The 23,357-nt window shown below is 42.3% G+C and overlaps 1 protein-coding gene across 1 annotated transcript in view; it reads left to right on the top strand.

Annotated features, from left to right (window-relative positions):
* The window catches only part of HHLA1 (HHLA1 neighbor of OC90), a gene marked incomplete at both ends in the record, with an annotated part of 41,690 nt that extends 19,487 nt beyond the window's left edge, over positions 1–22,203 (top strand). The window contains 5 exons of the mRNA XM_081323593.1: positions 1,184–1,267; positions 1,855–1,911; positions 4,135–4,221; positions 20,152–20,302; positions 22,113–22,203. Of these exons, the coding sequence (XP_081179719.1) occupies positions 1,184–1,267; positions 1,855–1,911; positions 4,135–4,221; positions 20,152–20,302; positions 22,113–22,203 (470 nt within the window). The remainder of the gene's footprint in view (positions 1–1,183; positions 1,268–1,854; positions 1,912–4,134; positions 4,222–20,151; positions 20,303–22,112) is intronic.
* Positions 22,204–23,357: the final 1,154 nt, after the last annotated feature.

The following is a 23,357-nucleotide window of genomic DNA, read 5'->3' as shown; positions in this document are numbered from 1 at the left end:
CGCCGTGGGGATTCCCCTCCCTGCAGTTGCCACGCCACAGCCCATGCTGAGCCCCCACCCGGAGCTGCTCTGAACCCCGACCCAGAGCTGTGTTCCTCATGGCAGCAATCTCTGGAGCTGAACAGCTGATGGCCTCCGGCACTGTCCCTGACACCAGCTGAAGACACCCCAGCCATGGAGCGCTACATCGGGCCATCCAGTGTCTCCAGTGCCAAACAGCTGATGGCCTCTGGCCCTGGCACTCGTTCACTTACTGCCCCGTCACTTCCAAACGCAGTAAGTGAGTGAGCAAGTGGGGTTTGGAAGCATTTAGAAGCGACGAGGCAGTGAGTGAGTGAATGAGCAAATGGCATTTGGAAGCATTTGGAAGCATTTAGAAGCGACGGGGCAGTAAGTGAGTGTGTGAACGAGCAAATGGCGTTTGGAAGCGATGGGGCAGTAAGTGAGCGAGCGAGCAAGAGGCCTTTGAAAGAGACAGAGTGGGGGAGAGACTGAACGAGGTGCCTTTGAAAGAGACGGAGGAGTGAGTGAGAGCGACTGGAGACTTTTGTGAGCAAAGTGTGAGTGAGTGGGGGGGGGCTTTTGCGAGCGAAGGGTGAGAGAAAAAGCCCCCCAAAAGGCTTTTTTTTGCTTGCAAAAAAAAAGGTGCCGGAATGCCGTTCTGAGAGTTCTATGAGAAAAAAAGCCCTGGTAACCACAAACACTGATGATATTACCTAGCTGGGTAATGAAATGTCTGCAAGCAAACAACCAAGAGCCTGGGTGGAGCAGTGGGCTAATGCCTCCTTAAGTATCACCAGCTGCCTGCAATTAGTGCAGGTTCGAGTCCCACCAGGCTCAAGGTTGACTCAGCCTTCCATCCTTCCGAGGTAGGTAAAATGAGGACCCAGATTGTTGGGGGCAATTAAGCTGGCTTTATAATAATGCTGCTTGGGGTGTGTGTGAAAGCCCTAATAAGCAGGCATATACATAGAATGAAGGCTACTGCTAAGTTTGTAAAGCTGCCCTGAGTCTTCGGAGAAGGGCGGGATATAAATGGAATTAAAATTAAAATCAAAATAAACATCCAAGTTCAGAGATCCCTCAAGAATTCCACCGTTCAACCCTGAGCTGTAGATATTGTCTTCTACGGGGAGAAAGGACAATATTGCGATGTCAAAATCTTTTCTCTTTATTTTCCTAGATTTTACAGCACTGCTGGTGGACATTGTGGGAAACTCCACCAGTTATCTTACTGAGATTTTCAAGTCAACTTCCATTGTGTCAGGTGAAAATTGTTGCTGTTTCTTTGGCTGGTTAATCTGATAACCCATTTATTCCATGCGACTAACTGAAGGAAATAAGGAAGAAGGGAATGTAGCTTAGGGAAGAACATTTGGCTGATGGGGTAAGAAGACCTCATCCCATCCCATCCATCTCTTAGCTCTCAGTTTCAATTTTAGTACAGTTTTTAATAATATTTTAATCTGTGTATTTTAATATAAGCTCCTTTGAATTCCAGGGAGAATGGCTTTCTATAATAGAATGAAGCCAGCATTTTTTTTTCAGTCCATAGCTCAATCCTTTAATTGTAGAAACCAATTGAAGAAAGCAATTTCAGGCAAACTTTTCAGACAAAAACCCTAACCTTCCCCCCAGATAATTTTCTTTTACATTGAAGTAATTATAAGTATTTTTTTTTGATCCCTTGGCATTAGCAGCATTTTGATTTTAGAACCTCAGAGAGCTAAGGTTTTTCTTTTTAAGGTTTTGCTATTTCCTTCCCTATGTGAATTGAAAATTATCTTCTGTTCGGATTTCAGTTCCAGTTTAAAGAATCTTAAATAAATTAACGAAACAACTATTTTCTTTCAGTGAGCCAGAGCAATGATACAGATTGCATCTACATTTGCGTCATGTCAGGACGAATAGGTAAACCTGAAACCTTTCTTTGTTCAGGAATGTATTGCTTAGAGTTGAACCCCATATATGTGTGTAGGTCTCTTCTTCTCCATCTCTCTCTCTTCCCCATCCCAGTTATGGGCTCCACCATTTTACCTAAGGGCAGGAATTGCGTATGTCTAGTTTATTGAAAAGAAACACTAGGGGTGATATGATAGCAGAGTTCGAATATCTCAGGGGTTGCCACAAAGAAGAGGGAGCCAAGCTATTCTCCAAAGCGCCCGAAGGCAAGACAAGAAGCAACGGATGGAAACTAATCAAGGAGAGAAGCAACCTAGAACTAAGGAGAAATTTCCTGACCATGAGAACAGTAAACCAGTGGAACAACCTGCCTCCGGGAGTGGTGAATGCTCCAACACTGGTGGTTTTTAAGAAGAGACTGGACAGCCATTTGTCTGAAATGGTATAGGGTTTCCTGTCTGAGCATGGGGTTGGACTAGAAGACCTCCAAGGTCCTTTCAATTCTGTTATTCTCTTAGCTCCAATTAAATACGTTTTTGAAAGCAGTGGCCTACTTTGCTCAACTTTGTGTTGTGCACCAATTACCTCCTTTCCTGGATAAAGAGGCCCTTGGCTCATTGACTCTCCCACTGATTGTCTCCCATTTGGACTATTGCAAAGAGGCTCCCTTTGAAAAAATATCCAGAAGCTTCACCTGGTACAGAATGCAGCTGCATGAGCAATCTTGGATGCTCCAAGGATGGCACTTGTAACACCCTTGCTGCATAAGCTGCACTGGGTGCTAGTTTGCTTCCAGGTCCAGTTCAAGGTATTGGCAATGACCTTTAGAGCCCTACCTGGCATGGACCTGTTGACCTGCAGAGCTCTCTTTGCCCCATTAGATCAACCTGTCCCATCCAGCCAGGGAGGGAAGGTATGCTGTGGATCCCATCAGTTAAAGGACTCCAACTGATAGGGCCCATGACGAGAGCTTTCTCTGTCATCTGCCCCCATTCTGATAAATATTCTCCCCCCAGAGGTGAGGTGGAACCCCATGATCCTGGTCTCTCGGAAATGCTTGAAGACGTGGCTCTGCTGGCTCACTTGCGGCCTACAGAGCAGCCTGAAGTCATGGGGCTAGTTAGCATCCTGAAGCCCCTCCCCTGCCCTTTTAGGCTATTTTATTCTTGTTTTTAACCGTTTTGTGTTTATGTTTGTTTGTTCACCGTCCACTCGCTCTATGAGGGAGGTCTATCTATCTATCTATCTATCTATCTATCTATCTATCTATCTATCTATCTATCTATCTATAATGTATTGGGCCTTGTTTTACTAAGTGTACCACTGGTTTTGAATGCTGGAAGGTTGATTAAGTAAGAAGCTGGCAAACGGCTCCCAGCTCCTCAGACAGCCCGTCTCCAGGGCTGCTATTGGCTGCCTCTAGGGCAGCAATAGGTTGCTTTAAACCTATTGGCCGCCACCTAGGGGCCAGGGTATAAATAGCTGCATTCACAGCCCTGTTTCCCACTTCAGTTCCTGCTCTTCAATAAAAGCATGTTCCTGCCTGAACTCACTCGCCTCGTCTCTTCATTCAAGAAAAGAAGCCAGTACACAACTCACTCACTCACTCACTCACTCACTCACTCACTCACTCACTCACTCACTCACTCACTCACTCTATCTATCTATCTATCTATCTATCTATCTATCTATCTATCTATCTATCTATCTATCTATCTATCTATCTATCATCCTCTATCCTCCCTCTAGATGTAGACCTAGATATACAGTAGATATACTGTAGAAGATAGATGTAGATATATATATATATATTGTTAAATTCTGCAGAGGTAGTGATATTTTTTTGCTCTGGATTATGGGAGTCCATGTTTTGCAACCCTGCAAACAAGCTCAGGTTCCTGCTCAGTGCAGTGGTCTTCTCCTACCTTCTTTAGGGCTCCCTATGCTTCCGGTTTCACCCCGCTTCTCCAGGATGATTTTTCAGGTCTTCCTTTTGGCGAAGGGAGTCAGGGCAACCTAAGGTAGAGGTCCTCAGCCGGCCTCTTCAAGCATTTCTTGAATTCCTTCAGGCCTCTTTATTGATTCGATGTTGACATATAGGAAAGGAACGTTCAAAAGGGGGAGCATGGGATGCTGTATATTTTGTTGGTTTCTCCATGGTGCTAGATATAAGGGTCACTGAGCCAAAAGCAGTGATGTCTTCCTCTCCCCACACTTTTTTTCTCTCCATAGGCAGAAATCTTACAGACCTATGGGAAGCCATAGAGAAGTCTCCTATAGTCAACTACACTTTTTCCGGTAACATATCAGATTTCTTGGGTGAGTATATGTGGCAGAAAGTAGTCTGGAGTTACGCAATGGAGGGGGCTTTTTCCCAGAGAGCAAAGGGACAACAGAACTTGGAGTATCTGGTGGGCAAGATCAGACCCTCCCTAGCAATTCAGAAACTTCTATAGTTATTGTTAGACGATTGCTTTAGTCTGGCAAGATTCTGTCTGTCAGCAAACAACTATAAAGCAGCTACTCAGAAGTAACTCCATGTGTCGCTCTCAATTCTTTGGGCCTAACATTATGTCCTGAATATGTTAATTCAGGAGAGAGAAATACTGGGCAATGAAAAGATGGATTAGAATAGTCCACAACTGCATATTCATTGGAGCCAGTTCTGACATGAGAGATACTGAAAGAGCAGACCCAGGTTACAGTTGTTGCATGCCATAAAAGATTATTACTTGCTGTCTTTTTTTTTGTAAACTACCAGGGATATACAAAATAATCTTTTATTTCTCAAAAGTTGAATAATTTGATCTCTATCTTTTAAAAAGTCCTTATATTAAAGTTTATTATCTGATAAAAACATAAAAAGAAACAAAAGAAAACTAAGAGAGGGAAAAACAAGGGTGCAGAAAGAAAGAAAGAAAGAAAGAAAGAAAGAAAGAAAGAAAGAAAGAAAGAAAGAAAGAAAGAAAGGAAAGAAAGAAAGAAAGAAAGAAAGAAAGAAAGAAAGAAAGAAAGAAAGAAAGAAAGAAAGAAAGAAAGAGAAAGAAAGAATAGTGACCTGACTTTTTTTCAATGCAGTAGATTACAAAAAGAATTTAAACCTCAGCTTTACACAGTTTTACATTTCTCCACATTTCAGGCCATTTCTAGAAGAACAAAACCATTCTAATCATCAAAACCTAAAATCAAATTTTAATTTTTTTCCAGTTTGAGCAAAAAGTCCAGAAGCTCACTATTTTCATTTTGGCCTCTGCATTTCACAGTTTGATTTGGGTGAAATATGCTCAGAATTTTACACAAAATTCTATATTCTTCCTTTTAGATAGAGAAATAAGAAAATGGAAAGAGGAATGAGGACAAGGAATAAGAACAAAAAGCAATAAACTTAGTACCACCCAGAAAATTAAAAATCTGGGCTAGACTTACCTAACTACAAAGATGATTTTCTGCAGCAAGTTCCTCTATTTTCTCCCAGATTTCTAGACGCTTTAATCACAAGTTCTTTGAGACTGATGGTCAGCTTTTTTTTTTGTCCCACCCTAGGTCCATATTTCATTCCTTGGTTTCCTCTTGAAGATCTGTTCATGTTTTAAAAGAACTTAGGTGGAATAGGAGGAGCTGAAAGAATGTGATTGTTATACACATGACGGAGGTACCCCAGTCCTCAGGAAATATATTGACAATCTAGCTGGCATGTAAGCTGATTTGAATCAGCCAGCTGTAAATGCTAGGGTTTGTAGCCTCCATACTCACTGTAATGTATTGGGCCTTGTTTTACTGAGTGTAGGATGTGGGTTTGAATGCTGGAAGGTTGCTTAAGCAAGGAGCTGGCTAACGGCTCCCAGCTCCTCAGACAACCCTTCTCCAGCGCTGCCATTGGCTGCCTCTAGGGTGGCAATAGGTTGCTTTAAACCTATTGGCCGCCACCTAGAGGCCAGGGTATAAATAGCTACATTCGCAGCCCTGTTTTCCAGTTCAGTTCCTGTTCTCAATAAAAGCATGTTGCTGCCTGAACTCACTTATCTTGTCAAGCAAAGGACCCAGTACACAACACTCACAACACGTCAACACTGCTCACATGCAGCCACTGTTTTTCCATATTCCATTTGGTAACAGCCATTAAGTTTTATCCCTCCCTCCCTCCTTCCCTCCCCCTCCCTCCCTCCATTTATCTATCATCCATCTCCCCCTCCCCCCGATATATTTACACTTTTCAATAAAATCCAATCCCTATGATTTATGTGGTGATTTGTGGACTACGAATGTTCACAAGATTGCTGATCTAATGATGGTGGAAGTATGGGAAGACACTTCCTGGACACAAGCTAGTGAATCAACATTACATTTTGTTTGGGGGCTGAACTGTCTGCTTTTCAGTATTTTATCATATCAACATTTAGCCTATTGGGCATGTCAAGTGGTATCCCTAGAGATCTAATATCCACAAATAGCCTTTATATATAATCGTGGGCAGGACTTTTTTTCTCACAGAACGCTCAGAACGGAGTTCCGGCACCTTTTTTGGATGGAACCTTGTAGGGTAGGCAAGGCAGGTTGTATAACGTGTGAGTTCTGGCACCTTTTTCTTTTACAAAAAAAGCACTGATCGTGGGGAATATCAAAGGCGCTTTTTCACGAGGCAACTGGACTTTCTTTTTTCTCTTTGAAGACGTTTCACTTCTCATCTGAGAAACTTCTTCAGCTCTGACTGGATGGTGGGGAATGGGTGGATTTTTATTCCTTGCAGACAGCTGGTCATTTGCATTCTTTTAGAGAGTCATTGATGCCACAGGTTTGTCTGTGTTGTCAGGGTCCCCTGGGTAGTGCAAATGGGTGTGGAGTTTCTTGGAACTGCTGGAAGGACCATGTTGTAGACTGGAGATAGATGATTTCGTGTCCCTCTCCCCCCAGTTGAGAGAGGGCTGTTCAATTTTGACAAAGATGGCCTCTTTGACCCCTCTTTCAAACCAGCGGTCCTCTCTGTCCAAAATGTGGACTTTGCAGTCTTCGAAAGAGCGACCTTTGTCTTTTAAATGCAGATGGACTGCTGAATCTAGTGCCAATGGGTTTGTTCTCCTATGTTGTGCCATGTGTTTATGAAGTGGTTGTTTTGTTTCTCCAATGTACGGATATGCACATGAAGCTGAAACATATTCCACAAACAGTAAATATGTTTAACATCTTTCAGCTCCAAAGGTGCCTAGCTGGCCACAGACCGATACCTTGAAAGAAGACCTGTTGTTGACAAAGCAGTCAAATTGGCCGAAGTCTGGAAAAGCAGAAGGATCCGAAGTTCCAGTGGTACAAGCTTCCTGGTGGCCGAAGACCAATGCTTCCAAAGAATCTGGTCCTCCCTCTGCTGAAACAACCTTGACAAGGTCTTCTCCTGCTTCTATAGAAATCTACAGCACTTCATTGAGGTTTCTGCCAGCTCATAGTGAGTCTGCATAGTCTATATAGTTGTGTGGTATAAATACTTCAACCAATCAGTTATAGCAGACATGTCAAACACAAGGCCCGGGGCCCGGATCCGGCCCGCAAAGTGGTTTCATGTGGCCCGCGAAGCCATCCTGGAAACAGTGAGGGAACGGCCCCCACTGCCTTGGCCCTGGCCCAGAGACCCTCCTTCTGCCAGAGACCCTCAGATCTGTCCCACTCCTGCCCAGGCCCCCATAGGCACCCTTGATGCCAACGAGGTAGAGCTGGCCATGCCCACCCAGTAGGCCATACGCACTCTAGCCACGCCCACCCAGTAGGCCACGCCCACCCAGGCCACACCCACCCGGCCTCCTGAGGGCAACCGCAATGCTGATGCGGCCCTCAATGAAATTGAGTTTGACACCCCTGAGTTATAGACTCCTCAAACCATCCCTGGCTTCATGCGGTATAACACTTTCACATTTATTTTAAGTGATTTTACTTGCTTAAGATAATTTTTATTCCAATCTTCCATTTTTCTAAGTCCTAAAACACATTCAGAATTGTGTATCAGTATATTGTGTGTGTGAAGACATCAGCCTAGAATTCAGGAGTCTCTAAGTTGTAGTCCTGCCCTTTTAGCCCTAGGAAAGAAGACCAGGACAAACCTCCTTCTGAACAAACTTGCCAAGAAAACTTGAGGGATTTGTCCACCGAGACTCCAAGAATTGGACACGGTTGAACACAAGAAAAAAGATTGCAAGATCATCTCAGGTTTATAGAGTTTGTAGCTTGCACAAACTAGCATGAGCATGGATTAAAAATGGGTTTGGTTGTACGTGTGGTTTACTGGTCAAAATGTGCCAGAACTAACACAGGCTATACTTTATCTTAGTAAAAAGTAGTATGAGAACTCAGCCACTTTCAGGGTGGACAGCAGATCTGACTATCTACGGGCCCATCTGATGAAGCCCATAGCTTGCAGAACATTGCATCTTGGAATGTAGAAGGAGTAAATGATAAAGTGTATGTACTGAACTGAAAGAAAAAGAGGAATTATCTTGCTGTGGAACTAAACAAAGGAGAGCTGTCATAGATCTGAATCAAGGTGGAGTCATTCTATGGAGCTGAACTAAAAAATATTGGCAGGGAACTGGAGGTGTATGTTTAACTGCAGTAGGACCATGCGTTCAAACCAATGAACCTTCTTCTCTCCCAAGAAAATTATCAAAAGACAAAAGCGCACCACATTTAATCTCCAGGAGCTGCAGACCTATTAAGGTAGACCATAAATGTTCCATAAAGCTCTGTTGATGTATGTTCTTTTTTTTTTCTCCAGCCCCAAGGATACCTTTACAAGCTAAGACCATCGTTGTGAAAGAGAATGAAGCAGTCCCTCAGCAGTTCACAATAGGGCAAAACTCTGCTACTTTGAAAAGTTCTCCGGGTCCTTCTACCCTGATCTCATCTTGGTTGCAGACAAATACTTCAACAGGATGGGACATTTCTCCCACCCAACCATCTCTATCTTCAGCTCCTTTGATCCAGTCAGACTTTCTGTCTAAGACCCGGCCAGTACCAAGTGAGCATTCAAAGTCTGGAAATATCCAACATTTCAGCTCTCTTGTTCATTGCCAAGTTTCCCAAGCTTTTCTTTTCCCTATTGTTTTGGTACCTTTAAGTCATTGTTGATCTCTGGAAACTGACTGGATAAGTCCCTGAAAGTTTCTTGGCAACATTTTTGGAAGCAGTTTATCACTGCTTGCTTCCTTTTGTTGAAAGAGAGGGACTGGCCTAAAGTCAGCCCGCTAGCTTTCATACTTAATACCGGGCTAGAACTCACAGTCTCTCAGTGAATGGTCCAAAGTTAGCCAGCTGGCTTCATCCCTAAGGTGGGTTTAGAATTCCTGATCACCTTGTATCTAGCCTGATGCCTTGACCACTACACCAGGGGTCTCCAACCCCCGGTCCATGGACCAGTACCGGGCCATTGCATACCAGTAACCGGGATGCACAAACAAGCAAAGCCCCGTCTGTGGGATGCAGGCAGCGCACAAAACCACACACCCTCCAGTCCGTGGAAAAACCTCTCTCCACAGAACCGGTCTCTGGTGCCCAAAAGGTTGGGGACTTCTGCACTACACCAAACTGCCTTTTTCCCCCCATTTGGTTTAACTTCACCCATTCACCTTCCTTCCCAACCACTGCTAGTTTCTTTTTTTTTACTATTCATATTTGCGATCCTCAACTTTTTGGGATCACACAATACATGGGACGATGTCACAGGGACAACCAAGTTTAGTTATTAGTTATAAACCAAGTTTAGTTATTTAGACATCTCTCAACTGAAAGGGCCCAACTCATGTAGATAAAAGTGGAGGAATTTTATTCCTTGAAAAACCTGGATATCAAATTAATCTCTTAATAATATATATGTTAACAGCAAACGCAGCATGAAGAAATGAATCCTAGACTATGCAAGTAAACTTTCCATTCAGCTAATTGCTCTTATTATTTTTTTAGTAAAACTTTTAAACCCTTAAGAATATGCACAGAAAACGTTTTTAAGAGAGGCTTTACTTCATGCAAGCAGGAAATCCTTTTAAGGTGTCTAAGCTTAAGAACCACACGTTCTATTTAGTTCAGATTTCCCTCCTATTGTTACTAGTGTTCTAGAATTTAAATTTCATTTTGATTAATTGAGATTGGCTGGGAACAGACTAATGATTTTGTTATTTAAAATTTTAGCAATGGGTGTTCCTTTTCCATTGGTTTCTCCATCTACAGAAGAAAAACCAGTCACCTTGAAGACCCGTCCTCCTTTTAGTAAGTTGCAACTGTTATGTGTCATATACTGCAGTATTCTATCTGTCACACCTTAACAAAGGATATTTCAGCACTTGAGAAGGTGTAGAAAAGGACCTTGGAAAACGTCTCTATGATCTTATTGCACCATTGAGGCCACACTTAGAATATTTTGTCCAATTCCAGCCATCATGATACAAGAAAAAAAAATGCTGCGGGTTTAGGACAACTCAGAATGGCCAACTCCATGGGACCACTTTCCATGGGCAACTTGCTTTGGGATAAGACTTACTCTACATTGAAGAAATGGTGGGATAGAAGCATTAAAGAAAGGATGCAGAAATGAATAAAGAAATGAATTCAACAATCCATTAAACTGAATTGTTGAATTGTTCTGTGGTGAGTTGTCTCGCGGCGAGTTGGATGCAACGAATTGACCATGAGAAAATGGCCATGGCGACTTGGCTGCAGTGAATTGGCTGAGGTGAGTTGGCCACATTCCAACCTAGAAAGAGTGCAGAGAAGAGCAACAAAGTTGATTAAAAAGGGTCTGGAGACTGAATAGTATGATAAATAGTTGAGGAGTTAGCTATGTCTAGCCCAGGGGTCTTCAGACTTGGCCCTTTTATGATTTGTGGACTTCAACTCCCAGAATTCCTCAGCTAGGCACGCTGGCTGAGGAATTCTGGGAGTTGAAGTCCACAAGTCATAAAAGGGCCAAGTTTGAAGACCCCTGATATATAATATTATAATCTCATTGGCAGGGTAGGTTGTGTGAATCCTTGCAGGATGCGTCCTGGGAATATGCTGGATACACCCTGTCTTCAAATATCCAGCATGCAAATGTCATGCTGACTGGGGAATTCTGGGAGTTGAAGTCCAGACTTCTTAAAAATTGCCAAGCTTCAGAAACGTTGTGCTTGACCCATAACTCTAGTCCTAGTGGGTACCTCCACTGTAACAGTGCAATTCACAATCCATCCTTGCTAATGTGTTGTCTTCTAATTCTCTTTTCAGTGACAGGAAACACACTCCTACCTGCCCTTGTGACACAAAGGCCTAACAGTGACAGCTTATCAAAGGTGAATTCTAGTAAGTATTTTCCTTTTGAGCTACCAAACACGGCATACACCTGGAGGACTGTTATGCTTTGTTCCCACAGCCTCCATGCATGGAAATTCCATTTTGATGCAGAAAATAATTGCTACGCACATCCCAGCTGCTATTTTCACCGCTCAAATTCCACATTTCATATTCATCCCTTTTGTCCTGAGCTTCGTGTTCATTCCTGCCTCTTCTTCTTTTGTTCCGAATCATCACGTGGGAATACTAAAAGCATTTCAATCTTCTAGTCCTTAAGCTTATTATCTGTGCCCCTGATATTCCTTTAAACTGGAGAGCTCTGCTTGTTTGAGATACGGCCTTGCTTTACTGCTTTTGAGCTGCAAAAGAAAAATGAAATTTTGCTCTCCGTGGATTATATGTTTTAGTTCAACCTGGCTCTGACTGCTAACCTGATTAACAGGACTTGAAGAAAGCAGACGGAAAACTTGCTGTACTGTAAAAGTTTGCAATCCCTTCCTTTAAAGGGCAAAAAAATCATGCCTGGTCCATATTTTATTTCAGAAGCAGGACCATTGGTGAAAGAAACAGAAGAACAAAGATAATATGCTAATATTGTAGGAGATTCACAAATGCTCACCTGAACATAAGACGCTCCTGTGCCAGTGTGTACCTCTGTTGTTCTAACAGGATATCTCTAGGAAAAAATGGGCAGGAGAAATTGCACAAACTTCAAGCAAGGTTTGAAGTATGTTCCCTCCATAACAAACTAGGATCTCAAGCTTAGGTTGAATTTAGTGGAATTGGCTGAATTCTCTGAACGGAAGAGGGGAGGCCAAAAGCTTGGGTATCCGATTTATTGTATAATTGCATTCTTCAAACCCCTGACCCTATTAGATCACATTCCCTTGAGGTTGTCTCTGCATGTTTGGGCCCTTTAAAACGGATCTTTTGAGTAGCATCTTCTCCCGCTCATCTCTTGGTCACAAAAGCACCCGGCGTTGCCAACAAATCGCCAGTCTTAACCTGGAAGATTCTATTTCAAGCAACAAATTGACTTGCAAGCTGAGCCTTCGGCTGCTGGCTTTCCTTATTTTTACTTTCCTTGGAATGGGCACATTTTCATCAGCAATGGCAGTTGGTCAAGTGCTGCAGCTATCTTGTCTGCTGGCACAAATGCAACAAATTTTAAAAATTATTGATTTATTAATTTATATCCCACCTTTATTATTTTTATAAATAGCTTGGGGAATGAGCGTACTCCTTCCTCATCCTATTTTCCTCACAACAACAACTCATGAGGTGAGGTGAGCTGAGACTGACTGGCCCAAAGTCACCCAGCTGGCTTTCATGGCTAAGGCGGGACTAGAACTTACCATCTCCTGATGATTGCCCATATTCAGCCAACGGGCTTTCGTGACCAGCTGGCTTTCATGCCTAAGGCAGGACTAGACCTCAGAGTATCCTGGTGATTGGCCCAAAGTCACCCAGCTGGCTTTCATGTCTAAGGCGGGACTAGAGCTCGCAGTCACCTGGTGATTGGCCCAAGTCACCTAGCTGGCACCACCTTTTGCTGCCATAACTGCAAACAAATGCTGACTACTTGGTGATCAATTCCTTTCATGCCTAAGGCAGGACTAGAACTCACAGTCTCCTGGGGATTGGCCCAAAGTCACTCAGCTGGCTTTTATGCCTAAGGCAGGACCAGAACTCACAGTCTCATGGGGATTGGCCCAAAGTCACTCAGCTGGCTTTCATGCCTAAGGCAGGACCAGAACTCACAGTCTCCTGAGGATTGGCTCAAACTCACCCAGCTGGCTTTCATGCCTAAGGTGGGACTAGAACTCACAGTCACCTGGTGATTGGTCCAAGTCACCCAGCTGGCACCACCTTTTGCTGCTGTAACTGCAAACAAATGCTGGCTGTACTTGGTGATCAATTCCTTTCATGCCTAAGGCAGGACTAGAACTCACAGTCTCCTGGGGATTGGCCCAAAGTCACCCAGCTGGCTTTCATGCCTAAGACAGGACTAGAACTCACAGTCTCCTGGGGATTGACCCAAAGTCACCCAGCTGGCTTTCATGCCTAAGACAGGACTAGAACTCACAGTCTCCTGATGATTGTCCCAAAGTCACTCAGTTGGCTTTCATGCCTACGGTGGGACTAGAACTCAACATCTCCTGGTTTGTAGCCTGGTGCCTTAACATCTAGACCAAACTGAATCACTTGCTGGGAATGCTGACTCCCTACAAATGAATGGATCTTATCTCCCAGAATCCTGGCAATGCCCATGGCTCAATTAGAGAGTTCTGGGAATCCAAATTTACATGCTTGGAGGATATCGGGTTGAGGACGATTAGAGTACAGGTAGTTGACCAGTCACTGTGAAGTTAAAACAGACCTCCCCCAAAAGGTACTTATTGTTCTGTCCCAGCCTATGTGAGTCCTTGCTATGCTCACAAGGAGAAACCCCTCTTCCAACAAGCAGGCAGGAATGCCAAGAAAAACCAACCTCTTTTGTTATTCACAGACCTGAGTCAATTTCCAAGGCAAACAAACACAGTCCACAGAAAGATCCTGAACATGAACTTTGGCAACCAGCACCTCCCACACCTCCCCTTTTATAATTCAGCCAAGGCATGGATTCCTAATGCCTTCTCCTTTGCCTTTGGAGCCACCCCATTGCATTCCTCTGTCCTACTCTCTTTTCTTGTCAGCGCTTTCGTGCATCCTGCATATTTCCCAGCTGTGCTTTATTACTGTCCAACTCAGACTCCCAGCACAGCTGTGTCTCAGCCTGAGTGCGAGTAGAGGGGCCAGGTTCCTTGTCAGACTGTAAGTCTTGGAGCTCCTCAGAGCCTTCCTCTGACTCTAATGTGACTCCAGGCCCCTCCTCTTCCTCTGATTCCTCAGACTCAGCTGCCGGATCCACTGGCTGGTGAGGAATCACAACACTTATGACTGATTTTTAATTTCTCACACCCTCTCCCCTGCCTATGGTTACACGGTTGCTTTTTGGGCTCTTGGCATTTGATTCGCATTTATGGCTGTTTGCAGCTTATAGTCATGTGAGATGTTTGACAATTTTTGCTGGTGTATTTGTGGTGTTTGCTTAATGACTCTGGAATTTTTTTAAACAACCATGGTGTTTGCTTCTTGACCACTACAAAATGGTAAAAATTGGCCACAAGAACATGGTGACTTGCTTAATGATTGCTCAGGGTTACGACTCTAATTCTGGCCTCAGATATGGTTATAAGATTATCTGCAACTGTCATGTCCTAGGACTGGCTGGTAGGCTGAATTCATAGTGTCATAGGTATTGCATAATATCTATGCAATTAAAAAATTCTGTAAGGTATGTTGATATAGATTATGAAGATTTAGGCTGAGGCGCAGGTCTGTCCTGCTTTAAGCACCCTGTGCTTCTTTTGCATTGAATGGACATCTTACAAATCATGCCTATGTGATTTTGTTAATTTTGCATGGATCCTATGGGATGTTTAAGTGGAGGTTGGAAAAGGAATGGTGGGTTGGATTTGGCAAGCTTATCAGAAAAAATAGGATCCAACCAACCATCCATAAGAGTTAAAGGGGCCTTAAAATAATTCAGAGCTGAATTTCTAATGTGAAATTTGAGCAGTCTTCTGTTTAGCCTTGGGTTGATAAGAGTAAAAATCCATTTTTTCTGCCAGTACAATATAGGGAGGTCGTCTTTGAAAACATGGGACAATGTGAATCAGGGCTGTTAAGGTTACAGTAATATTCTAATTAGGGATGCAGTGGCTCAGTGGGTTAGGATGCTGAGCTTGTTGATCAGAAGGTTGGCAGTTTGGCAGGTCGAATCCCAAGTGCCGCGTAGCAGAGTGAGCTCCTGTTACTCGTCCCAGCTTCTGCCAACCTAGCAGTTTGAAAGCACATAAAAATGCAAGTAGAAAAATAGGGACCACTACGGTGGGAAGGTAACAGCGTTCCGTGCACCTTTGGTGTCTAGTCATGCCGGCCACATGACCACGGAGACGTCCTCGGAGAAGTGCTGTCTCTTCGGCTTTGAAACGGAGATGACTAGCACGCATGTGCGGGGGAACCTTTACCTTTACCTTAATATTCTAATTGCCTAAAAATTAGCTCCACCAAGCTTAAAGTGTTTGTATAGGGGTTTATGAACAGAAGATATTATATTGCAAGGTTTAATTTGACTGGATTGTACCTATAATCCATGACTGGATTGCTGCATGATTTATAGAGTCAATGATTTATGTGATCTTTTATAGATTTATAGATCTTTTCTGTGGATAACTGGCTTGTGGAATAGACTCTGTTCTCTCTAAGAACAGAAGCAACAACTGGAGCAATTAGATTAATTCTCTCATATTGTCCTACTATTTGCTTTCAGTCTCAATAAGTAAGCATTTTGCAGGCCTTGGGTTTCATCCTGTTCTGTCCCAGTCTACATGAGTCCTTGTTATGCTCACAAGGAAAAACCCCTCTTCTAAGAAACAGGCATAAGAAAAAAACAACCCCTTTTATTCTCACAGACCTGAGTCAATGTCCAAGGCAAACAAACACAGTCCACAGAAACTCGATCCTCAACACGAACAGTTGCCTTTGGCAACCAGCACCTCCCACACCTTCCCTTTTATAATTCAGCCAAAGTGTGGCTTCCTAATGCCTTCTACTTTGCCCTTGGAGCCGCCCCATTGCATTCCTCTGTCCTACTCTCTTCTCTTGTCTGCGCTCCTGTGCATCCTGGATTTGTCCCAACTGTGCTTCATCACTGCCCAACTCAGGCTCCCAGCACAGCTGTGTCTCAGCCTGAGTGTGAGTAGAGGGGCCAGGCTCCTCGTCTGACTAAGTCTTGGATTTCTTCAGAGCCTTCCTCTGACTCTAGTCACTCCAGGCCCCTCCTCCTCATCTTATTCCTCAGACTCAGCTGCCGGATCCACTGGCTGGTGAGGAATCACAACACATCCTGCTCCCATTCCCTTCTTTGTGATTACTTGAAGCTCCTCGGAATTACAAGCCAACACCAAATACCAATCCTGTCTGCTTCGTTGATGGCCACTCCATGCCTGCATTGTGTCTGAGACCACTGTTCTGGAAGTACAACCTTTGATAGGAGTAAGGACACCCATCACTGTAAAAATCCAAAGACTGGAGATAGACATTTATTGCCCTCCTCCCCTGCCACATTTGGGATTTTACAGAATGTTCCAGTCCCAGAATTGAAAATGTCATTGGGGATCACTGAATCCAACTCTTTACTCAGTGCAAGGATCTAAATTGAAGCATCTCTGAATGATGTCAACCCATCCATTGTATGGAGTCCACCACCTCTTTCGATCATTGGTTACACTGTTGAACTGCCGTTAAAGCTAGGAAGCTTTTCTAACCGTCAATCAAACCTGTTTCCTGTAATTTAAATCTGATATGTGGTGTCTTGATCTTATCAGTTATGGTCAGCAAGGGATTGTGTGAGTTGCAACCCAAGACATATATACAGTAGAACATAAGGTTGCCTGCTCTTGACTTGGAAAATTAAATAGACCCTACAGATTCAGTGGATGCTACTTAAAATAATAGCAAGTTCTCTATCACACATTTTGTTTAAAAGAAAGATTCAGACATACATACAGTAATGACATACATACAGTAATGAAAAGCAGTCTATGAAAACCAGCTTCAACCCAAAAGGTCAACTGTGAGGAAGTGATCTTAAAGAGTTGGCTACAGGAAGAAAGTCAGGGGATAACAAAAAAGAAAAAAGAGGGGCTTTCACTTCTGACTTTTGAAGATATTTCTCTGAGACTTCCACCAGGACTAAAAGGCTGGTCAAAACTGGGAGATGAAAGCAGGAATTGAGAAGTCTTCTTCTAGGTGCTTGGACTGGAATAGCAGGTATACATTTTCTTCTCAACAATTTCCTTGTTCATTTTGGCTTTCTTCCACTGAAGCATATAACTTGATCATTGCTGGCACATGACTTTTTAATTTTAAACAGGTGATGAGGGATGGAGAGCTGGAAGAGAATAAGGCCATTGTCTCTGGAAGCGGCACAACCACGCCTGACCATCTCACCCCTGAAGTATGGGGAAATGATATATTTTTTTCTGCCTGGCTTCTGTTCAAGAATGTGACAGAAAATGGAGTGGCTTTGGGAGCAGGCATCTCCTCACCTACGGATAAAGCTGTCTATTTCTTTCTTTTGCCAGGAGAGATTCTTCTACAGGGTTGAGAGATGTTGAAGGCCCCACAAGATATTTCTTTGTTCTCCCCAGAGACCCCCTAAGCTTCAGATCTTTTGTTGTGAATGAACCAAATCCCACCTTGAAAAGATAACAGTCCAATACAAAAGGTTTCACATTCGTAATATTTTACTCATCATATTAAAACAAAGGAAATCTGTGTTTTTGTCATCATTTCCGGAACAACTGTCCTTCGTGTCTCTTCTGAGTATATGTCACCTGTATTGTAAGAACTACAGTTAGTCCTCAACTTATGATCAGAGTTGAGCCCAAAATTTCTGTGGCTAAACAAGACAGTTGTTAAGTGAGTTTTCTCCCATTTTACAATCTTTTTTGCCACAGCTTTTAAATGAACCAGTCCAGTTGTTAAATTGGTCATATTTAAGTGAATCTGGCTTCTCATTGGCTTTGCTTGTCAGAGGGTCACAAAGGGTGATCACATGACCCTGGGACACTGCAGTTGTCATAAATAAGAGTCAGTTGTCAAGTGCCTGAATTTTGATCATGTGACCATGGGGGAATGCTGCAACCATCATATGTGTGAAAAATGGTCACAAGTCATGTTTTTCAGTGTCATTTTAACTTCAAACGGTTGTAAGCCAAGGACTACCTGAACAGGCAAATTGTATTTGTGATTAAAAAAAAAAGAAAACAATAAATTGCTTGTGTTACTGAATGTTTTAAATAGGACATTTGCAATAGGAGAAAGTGGAAGTTGTAGATATCTGTTTGCTTTAAGAGAAGGAGTGACCAAACCTTACATTTTGGGTTTAGCTTCTGTTGAAAGAAAAATCTTCATCAGGGTCCAGTCCAAGCTGGCAATAAACAAAATGGAGGCTGTTTGGAAAGAAGGTTCTTTATTAAGTTGCCAGAAACTTCAGTGACAGCAGCTTTTTTCTAGGGTGGCTGACCACATGGAGCTGGGAGTGGTGGGTTTTTATACCTTCTTGGGCTTTTGTGTTTGGAGTTGTTCCTGTTCCTGTGGCATGAACTTTGACCTGAGATTCAGTGTGCCCTTTTTGTATTCTGATGGGGTGGGTTAATCCTATTATGTCCTAACGATCATGTCCTGCTTCTCTGGGGCTGTGTTGGATTTTTGGGTGAGGGGTTGGTGGTTCTAGGGGTCTTTGTCTTTCTAATCCTATCAGCTCCAAGCTTCCTGGCTCCAGTCTTTCTGAAAAGATTATCAAATCTGCATTTCTACAAAGTTGGTTTCTGCTTGGGACAGAGAGACTTGGATGGTGGATTCCGCCTAAGATTTTCTCCATTACTTTTTTGGGGAAATATATTCTGCCTTTTTAATATCCCCAAAATATTTCTTTCTCTCTCTCTGTGTGTGTGCTGTCTTCCTACACTTCCTACCTGTAGTTTGGACGGTAGTTTCCAATGCACACTTTGATACATTGCTCAGTTGAAATTAAACATAAAGGAAAAGTTTATGTTTCTGGTTTACTCAGAGTTCAGTTCACTCCCCGTTTAATTTTTGCAACAACTCTCTTAAGATAAGTTCATCCAAGGAGTGACAATCTGACCAAGGTCACACTGTTTGTTCTGTAGCAGACCTGAAATCTTTCTAGCCCCTTCCCTTGATAGCTTGTCAAGTAGTGTACATGATTCTTTGTCTTGAATTTGTTTTTCCTCTTCTGGTGTAATTAAATGCCATTTTGTATTCACGGCTGCTTCTGATAGCTCAGGCATATGTCGTCAGGCCTTCATTACATGGGGAGGCACTTCCCCACCTCTCTGATCATGTAACCCATTCAAAGTCATGAAGAATGCTAAGCACGATCCTGGGGGAATCAAATCCCCCATCCCAAGAGAAAAAGTTGAGTTTTGATAAGGCTCCTCTTCCAGGAGCAGAGAGGGAGAAGATGTGAGATTGGAGGAAGGTTCGGATACTTCCTACCTTTAAGGAGACATTATTTGGGTTACTGAGAAAGATCAGTTAGCTTACAAAGCTGATGAGAACTTGGGCTGCCATATGTTGCATGTTAATTTGGGAATCCCAAATGTGCTTTTTCAAAACTCCACTGGACTTTCTTCTTTTTGCTAGGAGGCATTTCGCTTCTTAACCAAGAAGCATCTTCAGTTCTGACTGAATAGTGGAGAATGGAAGGATTTATATTTCTTTGCCATCATCTGGTTGTTAGCACTCTTTCTGAGAGTAATTGAGACCACTTGGAGGTTTATTTGTGCCCTCAGGGTTACCTGAATAGTGCAAATGGGAACTTAGAATCTCCATAGACATTAATTTGGAAGGAAACCCCAAGTAGTTTAAGGGAACTTATTTATTTATGAAACTTAAGAGGAAAGTGGGTTGAACTAAATGTATGAGGAAAGTGCTTCTAAAGAGCAACCACTGCCATAAATGATGATTTTTTAAAAATAAAATATATTTAAAATGAGTTTGGAATGAATGAAGAAACCACATTTCTTCTCTGAGGTCCCGCAGAATCCATAATGGAGCAATTTTACAACTTACAGTAGTCCCAGAAATCTTCACTCAGATGTTACGTAAGAAGGTGAGCTCCCAGAATGGTTGTGTGTTGTGGTGTCGGCAACTTAAAACAAAACTCCAGAACATTGATTTTCTCTGTGCAAAAACATGTTCTTTCTTTAAATAAAAGTACTCAGATGTGCCAACAAATGTCTTATTCCACAACAGCAAAATGTCCATCCCATGGACTACTTTGGGATTACATCCTTTTTTCCCCTCTAGAATGCACACAGGTCATCAAAAAAGGCAATTTGGTGACTGTGCCACCCCTCACAGTTCAAAATCTGAATCCTTGCGTGATGGAGCTGTGCAAGTTTTATCAGCGGTGCTTCTGTACCAGAGACCGGAGCTACTCAAGGGATCACGCTATGAGGTAAATTTAAAAATGGTCTCATCTAAGTTCTTAGTCAGGAATCTAGATATTACGAGTTGTGCAAATTCTCACAAGGGACCTTTGTTTTGGTGAAGAGTTGAAGGAGATACTCCTTCCAAGTTGATGCTTGAAGCAAGAGAGCTCCATGCTTTTTAGAAGAAAATCAATCCCACATGTTAGTTTCTGGATCTTTATAGTCTGTCCTAAACTCTACTTCCTCCATCTTTTCTTATCAAGCTTTGGTGAGATTGCCACAAAACATGTCTTTTTCTAGCAGCAAGCTTTGGCTATCACCACTGGACATTACCTTCTCTTGCATGTTTTCACCCTGAGTCATCAGGAAACTTCTAGCACCTTCTAGAAAACCATGGTTTTCCAAACTACACCAGTGAGGCCAGGCTTATGTCACTTCGGTAATGGTGGATAATACCATGAAGATACCAGAAGTCACTGAGGAAGAAATGGCCCAAAGATGGTTCTGCAAAGGAAAATCCATCCTTCTGTTGAACCTCCACTACCTCAAACAGGCTCACAGCATATGAGGGAAGGAACTTAAGAATGTTTCCTTGAGATTATATTGAAATTTCTAGATAAATCGTAAGATATTTTGGCACCTGAAATTCTGAGTGTAGAAACCTGAGGAAGAGGACCAGAACACCAGCTGCATTTGGCAACTTGAGATTTGATTTTATGAGCTTAATACGATGAAAAGGCATCTTGTCAGATTTGATGAATGGGCATTAATAGAACAAAAGTGATTCCAGGTTAATAAGTAAAAATCAAGCTTCCTCAGCTTGACAGAACCAGGAAGATCAGGCAATTTCTTTGATCTGTTCAGACAGTATGGTTTGCAACGCAGTCCAAGTAAAACCAGTAAGAATTAATAACAAAACCATAAAATATATGAAGACAACCCAGTCCACCATCCATACTATCAGCTGGTAAGAACAGAATGTTATGATTGTGCAAAGAAGAAACAGCAAATACTCTATTCTATTCTATTCTATTCTATTCTATTCTATTCTATTCTATTCTATTCTGTTCTGTTCTGTTCTGTTCTGTTCTGTTCTGTTCTGTTCTGTTCTTTCCAGCTCTATTCTGATTGATTGTTCTCTGCTACCTAATATGTCTTCTGTCAGCTATATTCTGTGTGCAGCAATCAGACACCTTGGTTCATGTGTGAGAGAGATTTACAGAGGAGAAGCAACTGTTGACGGTTGTTGTCTACTCTCCTTATTTCCCATTTGAATACACAGCTAATTCTTAGCCTGGGAGAAAGATAACTAAATTTTGTTGCAGGGAGCTGTAAGATTAATGACCCCATTGGTTATTTTCTTCCTGGGCTTTTTTCCCCCCTTTTTTTGGTCTTTTCAGGGAGTGCAAAACAGCTAGATTTCTAAATCCAATCCTCGGTTCTGAATTTATCACCCAATAAATTTATCGTGACCTTAGCAAGGAATTAGCATATCGGCTTTCATCTCAGAAGCATAGGAGAAATAACAAGACCTCAGAGAGAATACAGGAAAAATAAAATGAACTTCTGTTCAAATAAAATCTATTGCGGAGTTAAAAGCAAAGGAAGAGTTGAAGCTGTGGTTTCAGTAGCCTTGGAGTAAGAATTGATTTGCAGAAGTCCTTAAGATGTTGTATTTCTGTACTATATTTTAGCAATGAAAGCAATGTTACACTCATGTTTGGAAGCCAAGTATGTTTGTTACTTTAGTCACAGACATCAGCTAAGGATTTCAATCCAAGAATACACAATTCAAAACACATCCTATTCATCTTTTGATTTCGTTTTGCATTTTAGGTACTGTGTTGAAAACTATCCATGGTTCTTTAAAAATGCAGGATTTATTTGCGAAAAGGTCAAGAGATCAACTTATTCTAAGAGTAAGTAAACATTCCCATCTAGTCTATTTCAGTGGGATTTTGCTCAATGCCCATTGGGGTTCAACGCGTCTTGGGTAGGATGGCACTATAATAGCATATCCTCCTAAGAACTCTACTAACGGGGTTACAGTAATAAACTATCCCAGACTTTTCTTTAGTTTTGCCACTTTCCACCAGCAGGTTTTGGCAGAAGAATGGGAAAATGAGAAGTGAGGGAAACCAATCTTAGTTTCCCTGATGGTTGTTTATGAGTGACTTGGCCCCTTTACTGCACTTTTGACATGTTCAAATCGTTGAAGTTATTTTGTAGAGGGAGAAGGTGGAGACCCACAATAGATCCAGGGAAGTATGAAAGTTCACTAAGTCTGCGGGACCCTTGGTGCTCTTTCAGCTTGTTTTCTTGCAGACCTTTCATTACCCAACTAGGTAATATCACCAGTGTTAAGTGAGAGTGGGATTTGTTCTCTCTTTACATATCAGTGACTTGTTCTGTCAGTGTTGGTGGGAGTGCTCTTGGTAGTTCCTTAATTAGGTTGTTATTTATTGTTGGATTGTTTGTCTGAGTTGGTAGCTCTTTCATTGGGGTGTTGTTTACTGCTTGATTGTTTTTCTGGAATTAATCCTGATGTTAATCTCTACCTATCTGGGTGTTGATTGCTGGTGTTTTGGTCTTTTGTTTCCTTTTTAGATTTTTTTAAAATTGTCTTTTTTGAATGGTATGTAGCTGTTGTTTATCTCTATTTGCCTTTCGATTGCTGATTCGTCTAAGTGTCAGGCTTCAAGAAATTCTCTATATTTTTGCACCTAGCTTGGTCTAGGATGCTTAGAGTTTCCCCTTTGAAATTATGATTAACTCTGTCCATGTTTGGTGCAATTAAGGAGTTTTCAAGAAACAAACAATCCAATAGTAAACAGCATCCTAATCACTGTCCAAGAACATTCCCACCAACATTGATAGGGCAAACTATATATATAAACAGAACGAACACCACTCCCTTCTAACACTGATGATGTTACCTAGCTGGGTAATGAAACATCTACAAGAAAACCACCAAGCTCAGTCAGCACCAAGGAACCTGATTCAACCCTAGCAACAAATATTCCCTTCTGTCTAAATATGAATTTCTTTCTCTGCATTGAATTGACCCTTCTTTTTTTTTCT

The sequence above is a fragment of the Vipera berus genome (assembly GCF_964194415.1).
Source record: "Vipera berus genome assembly, chromosome: 3".
Classification (NCBI taxonomy): Eukaryota; Metazoa; Chordata; class Lepidosauria; order Squamata; family Viperidae; genus Vipera; species Vipera berus.
The sequence above is the reverse complement of the archived record's forward strand: the minus strand, read 5'-3'. Positions and strand labels throughout refer to the sequence as shown.